General features: G+C 31.2%; 1 protein-coding gene across 5 annotated transcripts in view; it reads right to left on the bottom strand.

Annotated features, from left to right (window-relative positions):
* PHKB (phosphorylase kinase regulatory subunit beta) overlaps window positions 1-16207 on the bottom strand; it is a 234724-nt gene that overhangs the window by 112164 nt on the left and 106353 nt on the right. For all 5 annotated transcript variants that reach the window (XM_051979792.1, XM_051979793.1, XM_051979796.1 and 2 more), the window contains 5 exons: window positions 7284-7379; window positions 5016-5213; window positions 3927-3984; window positions 2162-2239; window positions 308-466 (listed from right to left, as the gene is read on the bottom strand). In XM_051979792.1, coding sequence (XP_051835752.1) covers window positions 308-466; window positions 2162-2239; window positions 3927-3984; window positions 5016-5213; window positions 7284-7379 — 589 coding nt within the window. The remainder of the gene's footprint in view (window positions 1-307; window positions 467-2161; window positions 2240-3926; window positions 3985-5015; window positions 5214-7283; window positions 7380-16207) is intronic.

Here is a 16207-nt window from a genome sequence, read left to right as displayed (position 1 = left end):
TACTGGTAATAGAGAGAGAAAAGAGAAAAAAAAGCTAGACAGACAGTACTTTGGGTGATAAGGGGTGGAGGGAACACACATATTTAAGGAGTGTTACCTGGATGAAGATCCAGCAAAAGAGGCTGAGAAGGAATAGTCAGGAAGAAAACCAAGAGAGATTAGTGTCATGAAAACTCAAATAGGAAAGAGTATTTTAGTAGAAGAAAGTTATAAACAGTAGAAAAGAAAAATGTTGATAATATATCAGATGCAAATTTTGGACAATAAAAAGAACTAGTATTTATCTTTCTTTGCCTCTTCTACTTACCTAAAAGTTTTGCAATGACATAAAGAGCTTGTCCCCACAGGAAAAATTTTCCATCACGCCCACAGTTACTAGGAAATCTCTTCTGACTACCAGGATTTTTCTTCTCAGATTCCACAAAGTCAGCTGGCACATAATAATACTTTGGTACAACAGGATACCCTGCAGAGTTTAAAAATAAATAGTCAAATAAAATTAGTTTCCTTCTATGATATTCAATCTTTACAAAATGAAAAAGGTTTTAGAGGAGAGTTAAAGGTAGTACATGTGATAGTCAAAACTCGACAAACTGAATGATTGTCTAAAAAATGTATTACAAAATACAGAGAAAATATTACCTGAGTCCTCAAAAAAGTTTCTCACCAAACAATATGATAATCTCTTTTAACTTTTTAAAAAAATTTTAACAACTATACACAGAATAACAAGTATGAATACTTAGAGGAAAGGTAAATACTATTTTAAATAGGATTAATCCAGGGATTTTTCATAAGTGAGATCCTTTCCCATCTTAAGTGAAGAATTATATATCAAAATCATTTGTCAGAAAAGGAATTCCCATTTAAATGTTAAGCCTATTACTTCCCAGTCAGTACCATAGAAGGAAAAAAAAAATCAACTTCCCTTAAGGCTAAATAGACGAACTTTAAAAAGTCTTTTTTTCTAAAGTATCTTTACTTAAAAGCATAAAAATCATTATTTTAAGTGAGGGACCTCTAACTATTACATGGGGGGGAAATCACCAGAGTTTTAGGGGACTATAAAAGTGTTAAAAGTTTTTATCAAGAATTCAATTATTCTGAGATTGCATATGCTTCAAGATCTCCCTAAAATCTCATCACTTCATTCTTACATTAAAGCTTATGTCATCAACAAGTACATCTCAGATCTTTTACTAACACATATGTTTATAATACATGGGGAAAGTTAATAAATAAGGACATTTGAGGGCCCAATGTATAGTAAGTGAAACCAATGAACTTTCCCATAATCTCTAAATCTGATTCAAGAATCCCCTAATATCTTTAACTTATACAATACAATAAATAACATCAACATATTGGATAAATGATCATCTTGAACATAACTGAATATATCACTTTACTAATATTCACATTACTACTTTTTAAGTATTCCTGATAACAATAAAGCTAATACATACAAGTACAAGTGATTCCTAAGAAATCAAAACAATTTGAACAATATCTAGTTTCAGTTTAAGCAAGTAAAAGGGAGATATACAAGAAGAGCTACAACATTGCTTTCCTATAAAAATTTGTTTTTGAACAAAAAATGAAATCACATAGAATAAAAATCCACTAGGAGGTTTTTGGTAACAGAAAAAATAAAGACAAAACATCGAAGAGTAGACTGCAATTTTATTTAATTTATTGCAAAATAATACTCTCTCACAGTACGAGCTCTAAATGCTTAGAAGAAAGGTGGCATTATGACAGTAAGCATACAGTTTGCCCAAGGAGAGTTCTTGGGCACACTAATTTAGGTTAAGGTTTGGTCAAATATGACATTAAACTCACAACTTACATGGTGAAGACATTAGTGAATATACAATAAGCCAACAAAATATAAAGATTGCCAAATTTTGAGGATTGTGATTATAACAGCTGAGACTAGACCTAGCTGCTATGATTTAACTTCATTCTCAAAAAAAAAGAAATGGTTTAATAAATGAAATATCATAAAGAATTCATGAGTACTGCAGTTTTTTTCATTTCAAATTGCTTTATTAGCCAGGTTTGAGATATCATATACTTTCTCACATTATTAATATGTTTTTAAATCATTTGGATGAAATTTGGATAAAAATGAGATCTCAAGTAGGAATTATAGCTGTACCTTCTGTTGTCTGATGTAGGACTGGAGTCAGAAGATCCTGGTATTCCTTTACTTGTGAAGGATTTCCTCTAAAAACTCCTGAAGGATAGAATCACAAAATTTCTACATTTAAATAAAAAGCAGACCAACTTGATACAATTAGTGACTGAGTTGTTATTATTTATTTCCCCCAATGAGTTAAAATCAAATTGCAAGCTAAAAATTGAAACTATAAGTCCTGAAAGATTAAAACAAAGAAATTTATTTCAGAAGGCCACCTGGACTTTAAAGATTTAAAAAAGTAAATTTTCATAGTTTGAAACTTTATTACATTTATACTATGTATATTAATATTATATACATTTTGAATAATACAGAATATATTGGTATGGACACTACTTCCATTGATCAAATCACAACCTGTCCCTGAATTACTAGATAGTTATTATGCATCAGTGAGATTTGGGTTAGGGGGAATATTTTTTTTAATAGCCAAGTGATTGATCAGCCTATCCAAACTTAGCTGGAGTGATCTGAAGAAAATATAAATTTAGTTTAATGGGAACTGGGACTTTACATACTGGTGGAACTTGACATAATTTTTGCTTTACTGGTATAGTTATTTAAAAGCCAAGCTCACTCTCCATATCATGATAAAACCCTGGAGAAGGAAGGCAGTATAGTACACTGAAAAATATACTGATTCTATAGTCAAGGGATCTGAATTCAAATTCCAACAGGCTTACTGCCTATGTATTAAGATTTGTGCCTTTTCCCCCCACTGCTTGGGTATATTTATTATGTTGTTAAAATTAAAACATATTAAAAGGGATTATTCTCTAGTTCTTAGTAATTAACTTATATGCTATTTGAGTGCCCAGGTTTTTTTTTTTTTTTGGTATTTTGTAATGTATATTTTAGATTGAAGCAAGATTATTAACAATCAAATTGCTTAATCACCTGTGCTTCATGTTTCTTCATCCATAAAATAAACAGGTTGTACCAAATGACCTCTATAATTTCTTCCAGCACAAAAGCTAGGAGAACATAAATTTTTTAGCAAAGATTAACTATAGTATATAATTATAATTAGTATAATTTCCATTGTCAAAGAATCTTTTAAATTTCTTAAAAATTCCATATAAACAATAACACAGCATAATTATCATATAGCCTTTAGCCTCAACAAGTACAAAAAAAAAAAAGTCTTCACCACTACCAATAGTTCTACCGAGTAGAGATGTAGTGAACTACAGATGTGGAAATGGTCTGTGCTGTCAGATCTGGTTAATGTATCTATTGGTTTTGCTTAACTGTACTTTTCTTACATTACAAGGTAGATTTCTACTGGGTAGAGGTCATTGGTAAGTGACAGAAATATTTAAAGATAGTCACTAGAGACAATTTTTAAAGTATCAACAACCAAACATTGTGCTGTATGAGTTGAAAAAAATACATTTTTCTCTAAACTTTAAAGGCACAAAGCATTATAGGTATGTAATACTGTATATATTGGGGTATATGGTAATTTTGGTTGAATGGATTTTTCTCTCTTCTTTCATTTTTAAGTCATGATTCATTGGATAGATGAACTAAAGGGAAATCTTTAGAAGTAAAGGTGATGTAAATATAAAATCTATTAATAATAGTAAGATTTAAAAATATTATGCTTTTGAACACAAATGACTTGTAGTTAGCACAATTTTGTAAGGGCTAAAAGTCAAATTTCATTATACTTTTCTTGCACTTCAATTATATATACTATAGATTTAAAATAACTACTTACCATCGATCATCATGTAAAGGAAAAAAATGGGAAATTCACATTCAATGCCATCAAAGAGCTAAAAAAAAAGAATAATTTGCTGTTTCAATTACTGCAATATTCCAACACAGTTGTATATTGTAAAATATTATTTGTCATGCACATAAATAAATATTCACTTATAAATTCATTCTGAAATTGAACCAATTTCAGCAAAGACACTTAATTATATTTTTAATTAGTCAGATTTCTTATAAGTTCAAAGATCAAAATAAGGATCTTTACACTGGCACTGGGAATATTTGAAACTAAAATACTGAAAACGTGTTTAAAAGGTAAATGAAAAATCGAATAAATAAATATTAAAAATAAAAAAACACACACTAAAATTTCTTTTAATACAGTCTAGCTGTAGCCAGCTGTGAAATTAAATAAAATGATAAATAGCTTGTCTACTTATTCTGCAAAATTCAATGCATGCTGATTTTTTTCGCCAAAGTGGTCATTTTAATGCTAAACAAATCAGGAAGATAAAATGTCGCTTGAACATTTTCTCAATGTACTATCTTCACTGATTAGCAGAAAAATAAAGCTGACCCTATTCTATATTAAATCACTTACTAGGCTACTAAAGCAAACTCCTGACCATCCCTCACTTAAGTCTTCGTACTGTTTCTTTTTTCAGAAGATTCAAATTTCTGAAACAAGGATAGTGAAAAAGTCAATAGGAAAAATGTGAATTAGGTAGCACAGAATTTTTAAGGTCTGAATCCTATTAGTTAAGGAATAGAAATGATGCACATATGTATGTATTTTACCTCAAGGAAAGAACACAAAACTAAATATATTCAAGGAATTATACTTAAAAGGGAGATATAAAATTAGCTATAAAGGAAGGGGTGGTATAGCACTAATTTTAGCAACATCTCTTAATCTCTTAAGATATTGAAGGACTATTCCAAACTAGTATTTATCATAAGACAGATTTCTGTGAGGGAAATAGTACCCTTGAAAAGAAAATAAAGAGGAAAAAAGGACAATTTTCCTAAAGGAATAAGAAGTCAAGTATGGGCATGTAGAGTATATTATTTGCACTGCATATTAGAGTACCTTAATTTCAGCTGGCTTATAATAGCGTCGGTTTGGATCTTCTAGTGAAGTTCTGTATCCATCCCTCAAGAAACGCTTGAATCCATACTTCCCTTTTAATTTTCTAACAATTTTGTCAAGGGTTTGACTGAACAGAGCATCATCATCGAGGGCAAAAGCAGGATAACTAATGCAGGGGAGAAGTGCAGCATCGGTATTCTAAGGCAACAGGGAAAAAAAAATCTAAAGCAAATACATTCTTAGAGTGATGCTACAGAACGTCATTCCACACTAATTATAAAAATGAGAGCAAAACAGAGGTGCCATGAACAACTATGGCTAGAATGAGAACTATTAACCAAATAAGTGCTAAAAATTATTATAAGACATCATTATATGATTACAGTTACATAAAGTTAAAAAGCTTTTATATGAAAATAATCTATGTTACTAGAATGAAGAGAAGCTGTTGCTTTTATGTGTAGAAAATCTCAATAAATCTCTAATAATCATTTTATATCTAAGATATAAATAGTTAAAATATGCCAGGGATTAGATTAAAAAAAAATTTTCCAATAGAGAAAAAATGATATAAAGCAATTATCAAAAGAATAAATGCAAATTCTTAAAAGCCATGAGGGAATGCACCAAATAAAAGTGAAATTTAAATTGAAAACAACTCTGAAGTTTCACTTTACTCTAATCAGATAGTCAAAGATAACAAATTATGACAAAAATAAATGTGGGAAGGATTGCAAGAGAACAGAATAACTAATGTACTGTGAGTGAAGCTATAAAAAGGCCGAACAGTTCTGGAAAACAAGCTGTAGGTATGTCAAAAGAAATTTATGCTTTGATGACAAAAAGAACTCAGAGTGAACTCAAATTAGTCAACACAATCAGTTATTACTAGCTGACATGAGTGTGTCTGAGAAGGGGGCAAAGGTTAAGCAATGAGTCAAAAAATTGAATGATTAATTAAACAATGAGGGTAAAATTATTTTCCTTTGTCACAAAGAAATATAAGTTCTGGCACACAAAGATATCCTGAAAATCTTAGTAGAGTTTAAGGCTTTCATAGTTTAAATATTTTAATCTTTAATATCTTGAATCTGTAATAAGACTTCTGAGATACTCTGTATAATATATCCATATGACTTAAATATATCTGTATGTATATATGTACATACATAGGCATGTTAACAATGGATAAAAACTGTGATTTTAATGCCTATTGTCTCTGTGATTTTGTTAATGGGGATATTCCTTTGACTGATAGAGATTACAATTACTCTAGTCTTTATATTTGGACTGAAACTAACATTTCAACTACTAACATCTAACTATCTAACATCTAACTACTACATCTGAAAAATGTGGATAGGCAGTGATGAGTTTCAATGAACTGAGTAGGCCTCAAACAAGATACATATACTCAGTTTCAGACAAATATCTGAAACTTTTTCATCTTGGTAGCCCAGAGAGATCATGCATTCTGCATGTATAGTCTTCAAGAATGGGTGATACCTTCATAGGACAATGAAGCATTAAGGTATGACTTTGGTGGGGGTAAAAAAAGAAAGTGGAAAAATTCTAATTTCACACTTATGTTACAGTAAAATCCAGAAGAGACCACTAAATCTGAAGTTGTCTATCTCTGCTAATGTCATAAAAATCTATATATTAACACAATGTCAATTCATTTTAATTCAAAAAACAAAAGAGGGATAAAAAATTTTTTTATTACAGAGTAAAATTATAATGAGGCAGTTAGGCAGCACAGTGAATATTAGGCCTGGAGTCAAGAAGACTAAATTTCTAGAGTTCATATCTGACTGCAGACACTAGCTGTGTTACTCTAGGCAAGTCATTAAACTCTATTTGCCTCAGTTCCTCAACTGTAAAATGAACTGGAAAAAAAAAAAATTGAAAACCATTCCAGTATCCAAATGGAGTCACAAAAAATCAGACACTACTAAAATAACTCAACAACAACAACAAATTTATAATAAGTTTTGCCTCAATTGATAAGTCTAGTTCTTCTTAAGTTAAATGTTGAACATGTGCATTAATTAACCTATCAAGATGTAAGAGGGTGTGGGAAAAGTAAAAATTGGTTTTCTGGTTAAGAGAATTAATCTCCTGTCTATACTTTCTAGAATGATATTTAAATGAAAGAGTAGAGATTATTCTGAGTAAAGCTGACAATTTTAAGAAATGGATGATAAAACTCAAAAATACAAGTAAAAATCTTTAGTATGTTCTTAAAATATTCAGTAAATTACTCACATGAGATCTGGATTCTCTTGGAAGCAGTGAACACAAAGTCTGTCTGTTTCGATTATGGGCATCAAGATCCACAAATATAACAGACCAAGAACATCCCTAAAGGAGAACATGAATCTCTTACTCTCAGTTTGGAAAAGCTTTAGAATTTTAATAGTCATTATTATCTTAAAAAAAAAAAAACCTGTTATTGATCATTTGCTTTATATCACCTTTATTTCCTAATATGTTACATCCCCTTTCTTTATCCAGAGAGTCATCCATTAAAAACAAAGAATAAAAAGCAAAAATTAAAACAAATTCAGCAAATAGTTCAGCAAAACAAACCAATACATTAATCAATTTCAGAATATATGCAATGACATCTTTCTAAAACAAGTCTGGATTGCAGTTTAAAATGTAAGTTTAAAAAATTAAGTACATAAACTACTTGATGAGTGATATTAGACAGCAGATTGAAAAATATCTGCAGGAGTTAGTAAACAGTTATCTTAATATGAACCAATTATAAAAGGCTAATGCAAAATTAGGTATCATTAAGAAAAGAAAGGAAAATAAAGAGAAATATCTTTACATATCTATTGCAAAAATACCTATTGCAGCTCTTTTTGAGCAAAGAACTGGAAACTGAGGAGGTATTCATCAATTATGGAATAGTTGAATAAATCATAGGCAATATATTTTTAATTTTTTTAATAATTGTTTTTTATTTCAAAATACATGCAAAGATAGCTTTCAGCACTCATCCCTGCAAAACCTTGCATTCCAATTTTTTCCCTCTCATCCCCCCACAACCCTTAGATAGCAAGCACTCCATTAAAGGTTAAACATGTACAATTCTTCCAAACATATTTCCACATTTATCATTCATAGCTAATATTTATAATAGAAAACTACTGTGCTATAAAAATAATGGAGATAATTTTAGAGAAATCTGAGCTGACTTATATAAACAGATACAGAATAAAGTGACCAAAACTAAGTGAACAATTTACACAATAACATCATTATTATAAAGATGAGCAACTTTGAAAGACTTAGGAATTATTACCAACACAAGGATCAAACACAATTTCAGAGGACTCATGACAAAAAATATCGCCCACTTCAGTATACATATTGAATATATAAATATTTTTCCCTAGTTATATATATTTATGATGGGGTTTGTGTATTTCTTGCCTCAACAGGAGGGGAAGAAAACTGGGGAGAGAATGTGTATCACTGTAATAATAAAATTAAGTTAAAAAAAAAAAAAACAATAGAAACTAGAATTATATCCCAAATAGACCACATCCAAAATAATCCATTTAAAGGGTCAAGTGAAAATATTTGTAAAATTCTTACTATTATGCCTGGTTTATAGTAGGTAATTAATAAGTTCTTATTCCTTTCTCTTTCCTTCCTTTTTTCTCCCTTCCTTTCTCCAAGCCTCATTTGGGGAATATTGATACCTAGAGAATTTTCAGAAAAAAGCAACTAGGATGTTCAAAGCAATCAAGCTCATGTGAAAAAGGATTGGGTAAAAGGAATTAGGGGCATGTGGCCTAGAGACAAGAAGTGATTTTAGTGGGAGAGTTATATTCAAGATTGTAGAGACTGTAAATGAGAAAAGATTGAAATTGTTCTGCTTGAACCCAAAGAGAAAAACTAAGAGCTCTAAGTGGAAATTGGAAAGAGACAAATATGGAAAGCAGTTCTTGGCTACATAACAGCTATCAAAAAAATGGAATGAATTGTCCTCGTGGGAAATTCTTCATAAGAGGTCTTCAAAAAAAAAGGCTGGATGGCCAGTTATCAGACATACTAAAGTGAAGATTCTCGTTTAGGTATAGACTGGACTTAAAAATGAACTCTGAGGTCACTTCCAGGTTTAAGATTCTCTAATTCTTGATCTTGACAAGTCAGTAAATTTAATCAAAGGGGTTTTAAATAGAAAATAGAGAGAGAAAAAATTGATTCAATATATCCATCAATTAGATACTATAAAGAATAATTACAACGTAAGAATAGCAAGAGCCCAGAAATTCATAGAAGAAAGTATACCCAATGCCAGGCTGGGTTCCAGAGATATAAAATAAAAGTAAAAATTCATGGTGACCCCACAGGAGTTACTATTACTGGCAGTAAACACCAAGTGGACAGATAAGTAAATATCTAATATTTATATTAATTTTTCATATAAATAATACAAAAAAATTGAATGAGGGAGGGAAGAGGAAAAGAAATTGATGGGATAATAAAAGGTAGTATATAAGCTAAATATCAAAAGAAGATAAGAACTCCAAAGCAGAAGGGCAGAGAGAAAGATTCCAGGCATGAGAGAAAGCTTTTATAAAAGCATGGGGTGAGAGAGGAGTACTATGTTTGAGGAGTGGTATATATGACAATTTTGTGAGAACAAAGTGAGCACTAGGGAAAAGTTATGTCAATTCAATTTAGAAAGATAAGTTAAGAGTTAGATTATAAAGGATTTTAAATGCTAGGACAGTTTTTTATTGAATCCTAGAGACAAAAGGGAGCCACTGAAGCTAACCAAATGGGATTGACATGGTCAGACATGAATGATTCTAGCATAAGGTAGAAGAATAGCATTGTGTATTAAGAAGATATGATCCTATTAAAAAATCTAGAAACCAGAAGGAAGAAGCATGGTGAAGAGTACTTACATAAAGATCAATGGAGGCAGAAACAGAAGGAACTTTGTCCTTGAAGTACACTACAAACCACCTAGACAGAAGATAATTGAGCAATCTTGGCACAGATGCAAGACCCATTACTTCAATTACCTACACATCTGTTAGAACTTTCTCTCTGGCCAAGGCAGGGTAACTAACAATTTCCTGCCATGTCTGCTACTTTAATTATTCAAATGGAGAAACCAAATAGAAGAAATTCTATTCTGGATCAAATTCTAAATAAGAAGGAGGAGTTAGTTATCAAGATGGAAATGACAGAAAAATTGGAAGAAAATGACCATTCCATCTCATAACTTAAGGATAGAAAAGTGAAGAGAAGTTGTCTATAATTTGACATACACTCTAAATTTGGGGAGTACAAGTTTCTTTCTTCTTTGAATTCTTAAAATGTCATTTAAAATTGTCTTTTCAACTTTTGTTAGCATAACAAATCAAAAAAATATGATTATTTTCTTATACAAAGAACAGAAAAACAAAGCACATGAAAACACGAATCTCTATTATTTAGTTTTTTGTGTAATATTTTTAATACATTAATAATAATAGTCTGCTTGTATGAATTTTCTTCTGTTTATTTCTTTTAAAAAATCTGTTTTTGTTTTTAAAGACATTTTGGTGATTTTTAAAACAATCCCATAATTTCCCCTAGAATCATCCTCCTGCCTCCACTCTGAAAGCAATTTCATACAACAAAGAATATATTTAAAACAAAATAAAAGGTGGGGAAAGAAAAAAATTAATCAACATATCAAAAAAGTGTGAAAACATTTACACTATACTACACTTGTGGACAAGTTATCTTTGTAAACATAGAGTAAGAGTTACTTTTCAAAAAAATTAATAGATTCCCTCCTCTCCCCTTTTTAATTATATTCTTTCATACCTTAGATTTCCAAATTTTGTTTGTTCTATTATCTATCACAGTTATTTATTTTATCTTTTAAATCTTCTGCTTTTATCCCTTGTTTGATTAAAAATGTATCTTCTATGCATAGATGTGAAAGATCTTTGATATCATTTTGCTTGCTATCTCAGTAGATAGGAGAGGGCTTGCAGGAAAGAAGAGAATTTGGTATTCAAAATACTAAAAACTGAAAGAAAAAAATAATTTTTAAAAATAGAAACCTTTCTTTTTCTACTTCTAAAATCTATTTCCTTCTAATTTTTAATGATATGATCTTTGACATTAAAGTTATATAATTGGATATACTGTAAAGTATCATGCTAAGCCTAAATTCTACAATACTGTGTTCTATTTTTTCCTGCATTTTTTTGTTTTGTTTTGTTTTGTTTTTTATCAAAAATGGAGTTCTTTCCTACATATTTGCTTTTGGTTTTATTTAACAATTGTTTACTGTGGCTGAGTTCCATTATTCTACAGATTCTCCGTTGTCAAGCTTGCCCATTGATTTGCCTCTGTTCTTTAACTAGTACCAGATAGGTTTGAAGTCTAATATAATGCGACATCTGAAAATGTAATTTTCTTTTTTTCATTACTTCTCTATTTTAATTTTCCAAATGAATCTTGCAATTATTTCACAGTCCTTTCAACCAAATGTCAAACACTACACCTCAGAACTCTAGAGGGCAGCCTGAACTTTGCAAATATTATACCTCAATTTCCCTGAATTGTTCTGCTTCATTTTCCTTGAATGGTTCTGCTTCAGTTTCCCTGAATTGTTCTTCCTCGGTTTCCCTGGTAGCAACCTCCACCCCTTTCCTGGCCATTAGACTGAGATAATTAAGGCTGGGAGCTCTGGCCATTCTGGCATTCCAAAAAGTCATAAAACTTCAGATGGTTTATCTCAAATGTTTGGACATCTCCTGGGCCCAGACTTCCTAGTTCCTAGCTTCTTCATTCCCAACTTGTCAGAATTTATAATCCTTTCTTCTTCACCCCCAACCTGTCATAATTAAAAAGTTATGGTCTTCCTGGAGTTTCTGCTCATCAGTGCTCTGCCTTTATTTCCCTGAGAAGCCATATAAGAGTCTCTGGAATCCCTTGCTTATTATTGGATGCTATGAGATGGGAATCCCATCCAGCTGGCTAATATGGCTGCCAGTCCAGACTCTCCACTATTAAAATATTAAAAACCCTCTAAGCTCTGTCTTGCCTCAGTTTCTCTGATACTATACAAAGTAAAATGTAATTGAGGAAGATTTAAGAAGATAAATAAAAATACAATACCACACAGACAAAATTAATTTGTGGTTTTCTAAGCCAATATATTGGCAGGGATCTTTTTCTATTTGAGTTTGACATCAGTACTATAAAATATCCCTGGTAATCGGATATAGTTTTAAAATTATAAACTAAATTTGGCACAATTGCCCTTTATACTACATATACACAGCTCAGTCATGAGCACTGAATATTCCTTCAGCTTTTTTTTTTCTTCTTTCTCTTTCTCTCTCTCTCTCCTATTCTTCCATTATTAGTGATTTGGAACATATGTCAAAACATGATTGTTGATGATATTTCTTTTAATTGAGAACTATCTCTTCATATCATTTAACCTCTCATTTACTAGCTAATGCCTTTTTTATATAATTATATTAATTTTCTACTATTTATATATCAGATCTTTATCAAGGAAATTTTACACATTTTCCCTTGGGTAACTGCTTTCTTTCTAATGTATAGCTACACTGATGTTGCTACTCCAAAAAATTTCCAAATTTTGTATTCATAGTGTTCCATTTTATCTCTTGTGATCCTTCCTGTTTCTGATTTGGTCATTATTAGGAATATTTCTTTCTCTTCCAATTTTTGATATTTTTTTTCATTTTAAAGTCATTTATCCATTTGTAAGAAATTGTAGTAAATGATATATAATGTTGGTCTAAGCCTAATTTCTTTTTTCCCATTTTTTCTAAAAATTTTTAATTGAATAGAGAGTTTTTACTAGGGTAGAGGCACTGGGTTTATCAAATATTATGTTGTTTTGATTCTTTCTATGTCTCATTTTTTTCACACACCATATCCAAACAATTGCCAAATTTTACCAACTTTGTTTTTTGTAAAATCTCCTGTGTACACCCTCATTTTTTCCTTTGACACTTCCATTACCCTGCACTATGTCCTCATCACTTCATTCCTTGATGCAATAGCTTTCTGATTGGTTTCCCTGCCTCCAGTCTCCCTCCATTTCAGTTCATCCTCCACTAAGCTAATAAGTGACTCAAACATGTCTGATCCCATCTACTTGTCATATGATGAACTCTAGTACTTCCTTATAAGCACCAGGATGAAATATAAAATCCTCTGACATTCAAAGTCCTTCATAATATGGATCAATATTCCCATTCCAATCTTTTCTCTCCTTTGTTCCTACTGCATACTCTATAAAACAGTAACACTGGCCTCCTTGCTACTCTGGAACAAGACATTCCATTTTTCAACTTCATTTTCACTGACTGTCCTCTATGCCTGGAATTCTCTCCAACTTTATTTTTGTTTCTTGCTGTCTTTGACTTCCTTCATGTCCCAATTAAAACATTACCTTTTACAAGAAGTCTTTCCAAATTCTCGGTAATTGCTAGTGTCTTCTCTTTGTTGATTATTTCCTATTTAGAATGTATATATCTTGTTTGTACATAGCTGTTTGCATGTTGTCTTCTCATTTGACTGGGAGCTCCTAGACAATGGAGATGGTTCTTTACCTTTCTGAATCCTGTGCTTAACACAGAACTAGGCACATAGTGAGAAGGTGCTAAACACTTGTTAACTGATTATGTATCTAAAATTTGTTATCAACTTTTCTATTTTTTTAAATGTAAAAAATTATTATTCTTTGAGATGACTCCTTTTTTTTTCATTACTTTCCTTAATATTCTTGATCCTTTTTTCTCCATATTAATTTTATTATTTTTTCCCTAAGTAATTCTTTCTGAGTTTTTCATGGTATGGGTCTTTATCTTGTTGTGCCACAATTCCCTTTTGATGTCCTGACCTAGTTTCCCCATTGTCCTATCTGCCTCAGGTTACAACCTTTCCCACTTAATGTTTAATTGAGTTTCTCTGCCTCAGGTAATAACCATTCCCTCTTAATGTTTGATAGGATAAAGGTCTTATATTTTAGACTTTAGGCTATACTTATTTCCTCTATATGTTTAATGGGATAAATGTTTTTATCCATTTTAGACATCATTAGAGTATCAGGAGCCTCTCCAGTACCTCCCATTAGGTCATCCTAGGTGCCTCCCCGCATTAGATTATCCCCATCCAGGTACCTTCCCCATTATGTCATTGTTCTTGTTATCCTATAAAAAAAGTTTGCTGTCTGATAATTTAGTGCTGGATTCTTTGAGATGATAATCCAGCCCTGGGACCACATGGATCCAGTATATCTCTCCATTTAATAAACTATTAAATTGGTCTCTAATCTCTGGCTTGCTCAGTTTCTCTGGCATTACAATCTATTTATCAATTTAGGTAAGATTGCTATCTTTATTATGTTGGTAATATCAAACTATAAGCAATTAATTTCTCCATTTATTTAAACCTTCCTATATTTCTGAAAGTGTTTTATAGTTTTTTTCATATAGTTCCAATGTTTCCAGTTATATTTCAAAAACTCAGCAGTTATTCTGAATGGAACTTTTTTTTTCTATTTCTTTCTATTGATATTATTATAAAATGAGAAAACTGACAGTTTTGTTGGCTTATTTCATAACCTCGCATTTCACAAAAGTTCTAAATTGTTTCAATTAATATTAGTTGCATCTCTAGGATTCTTTTAAGAAAACCATCATATTTTCCAAAAGCTCTAATTTTGCTTCCTCTTTGCAAATGTTTACTCTCTCAAAGACTTTTTCTTATCTTACTGCTATAGTTGGCATTTCTAGAAACATATCAAATAATAGTGAGGAAAGATCTATTTATTCCTATACTCAATGATTCGAATGTAATACTGCAAGACAGAGATTAGAGAACAATTTAGTAATTTATTTAATGGAGAGATTTACTGGGACCAAATGGATCCCAGAGCTGAATGAGACTATTGTCTCAAAAAATCCAGCCCTGAATGTCCAACACAAGATTCTTTTATAGGGTTACAAGACCGATGATATAATGGAAAGGTACCTGGATGGGGATGACATAATGGAGGCAGGCACCTAGGATGATGTAATGGAGGGAGGTACTGGAGAGCTCTTGATATGCTAATGGTGTCTAAAAAGGATAAAGACCTTAATCCCATTAAATATTAAGAGGGAATAAGTATAGCCTAAGGTCTAAAATATAAGACCTTTATCCTATCATACATTAAGAGGGAATGATTATAACCTGAGGCAGAGTAAGTAAATAGGACAATTAGGGAAACTGGGTCAGGACATTAAAAGAGAACTGTGCCACAACAATGTATGTCAGATTTTGTCCCAAAAAAAACTTTTTCCTGTAACAGCACAATTTTAAGATTTTTGTCTTTGTAATTATTGTGTTCTGTTATCTTTATTGTTTTTCTAATATTGAAGCACACCCAAATTCCTGGTATAAATCATTCTGGTTAAAATGTCTTTTTTTTTTTTCAATTTTGTGGTAACATTTTGGCTAATATTTTATTAAATATTTTTGCCTTTATATTCATTAGACATAGTGCATATAATTTTCTTTCTCTGCTGTGGCTCTCCCCAGTTAAATTACTAGGATCATATTTATCTAAGAGAAGGAATTTGATAGGATCATTTCTTTCTCTGCTTTTGCAAATAAATTATGTAATATTGGAACTAATCATTTTATTAATGTTTGATAGCATTCATCTGTAAAGTCAACTGCTTCTAAGGAGACAAGAGTTGTTATGAGAACAAAGAAAGAAAGAGATTTTGCTTGGTTTTTTTGACAAGGAGAAAGCTCTGTGGACTGCAAAAGGATGGGATGAAAGAATGGAATGACTATTTATGGACAGAAACTTAAAATCAGCAGGAATTTAGCAAGAGATCATCTTGCTTCCTTTAATAAATTCAAGTCACCTATATGAATTAAGGTACTGTGAGAATTGGCAAATGCGAATCATTGTCAGTAATCTCTGAAAAATTATTGAGAAAGAGAGAAGCTCAGAACAAATGAAGGTGAATGAACAGAACTATGAAAGGTATTTCACAAGATGGAGACAATGTTCTAAAAAGTGAGTGGGAATCGGCTATGCCCCAGGGCCAAGTTTCTTTCTCCAGAAATCACATGGTTTACTAGGAATGGGACCTTTTCTTTGAGACACTAAGTTGGGCCAC

Source organism: Antechinus flavipes, chromosome 2, assembly GCF_016432865.1.
Source record: "Antechinus flavipes isolate AdamAnt ecotype Samford, QLD, Australia chromosome 2, AdamAnt_v2, whole genome shotgun sequence".
NCBI lineage: Eukaryota > Metazoa > Chordata > Mammalia > Dasyuromorphia > Dasyuridae > Antechinus > Antechinus flavipes.
This window is presented reverse-complemented; position numbering and strand designations above follow the sequence as displayed.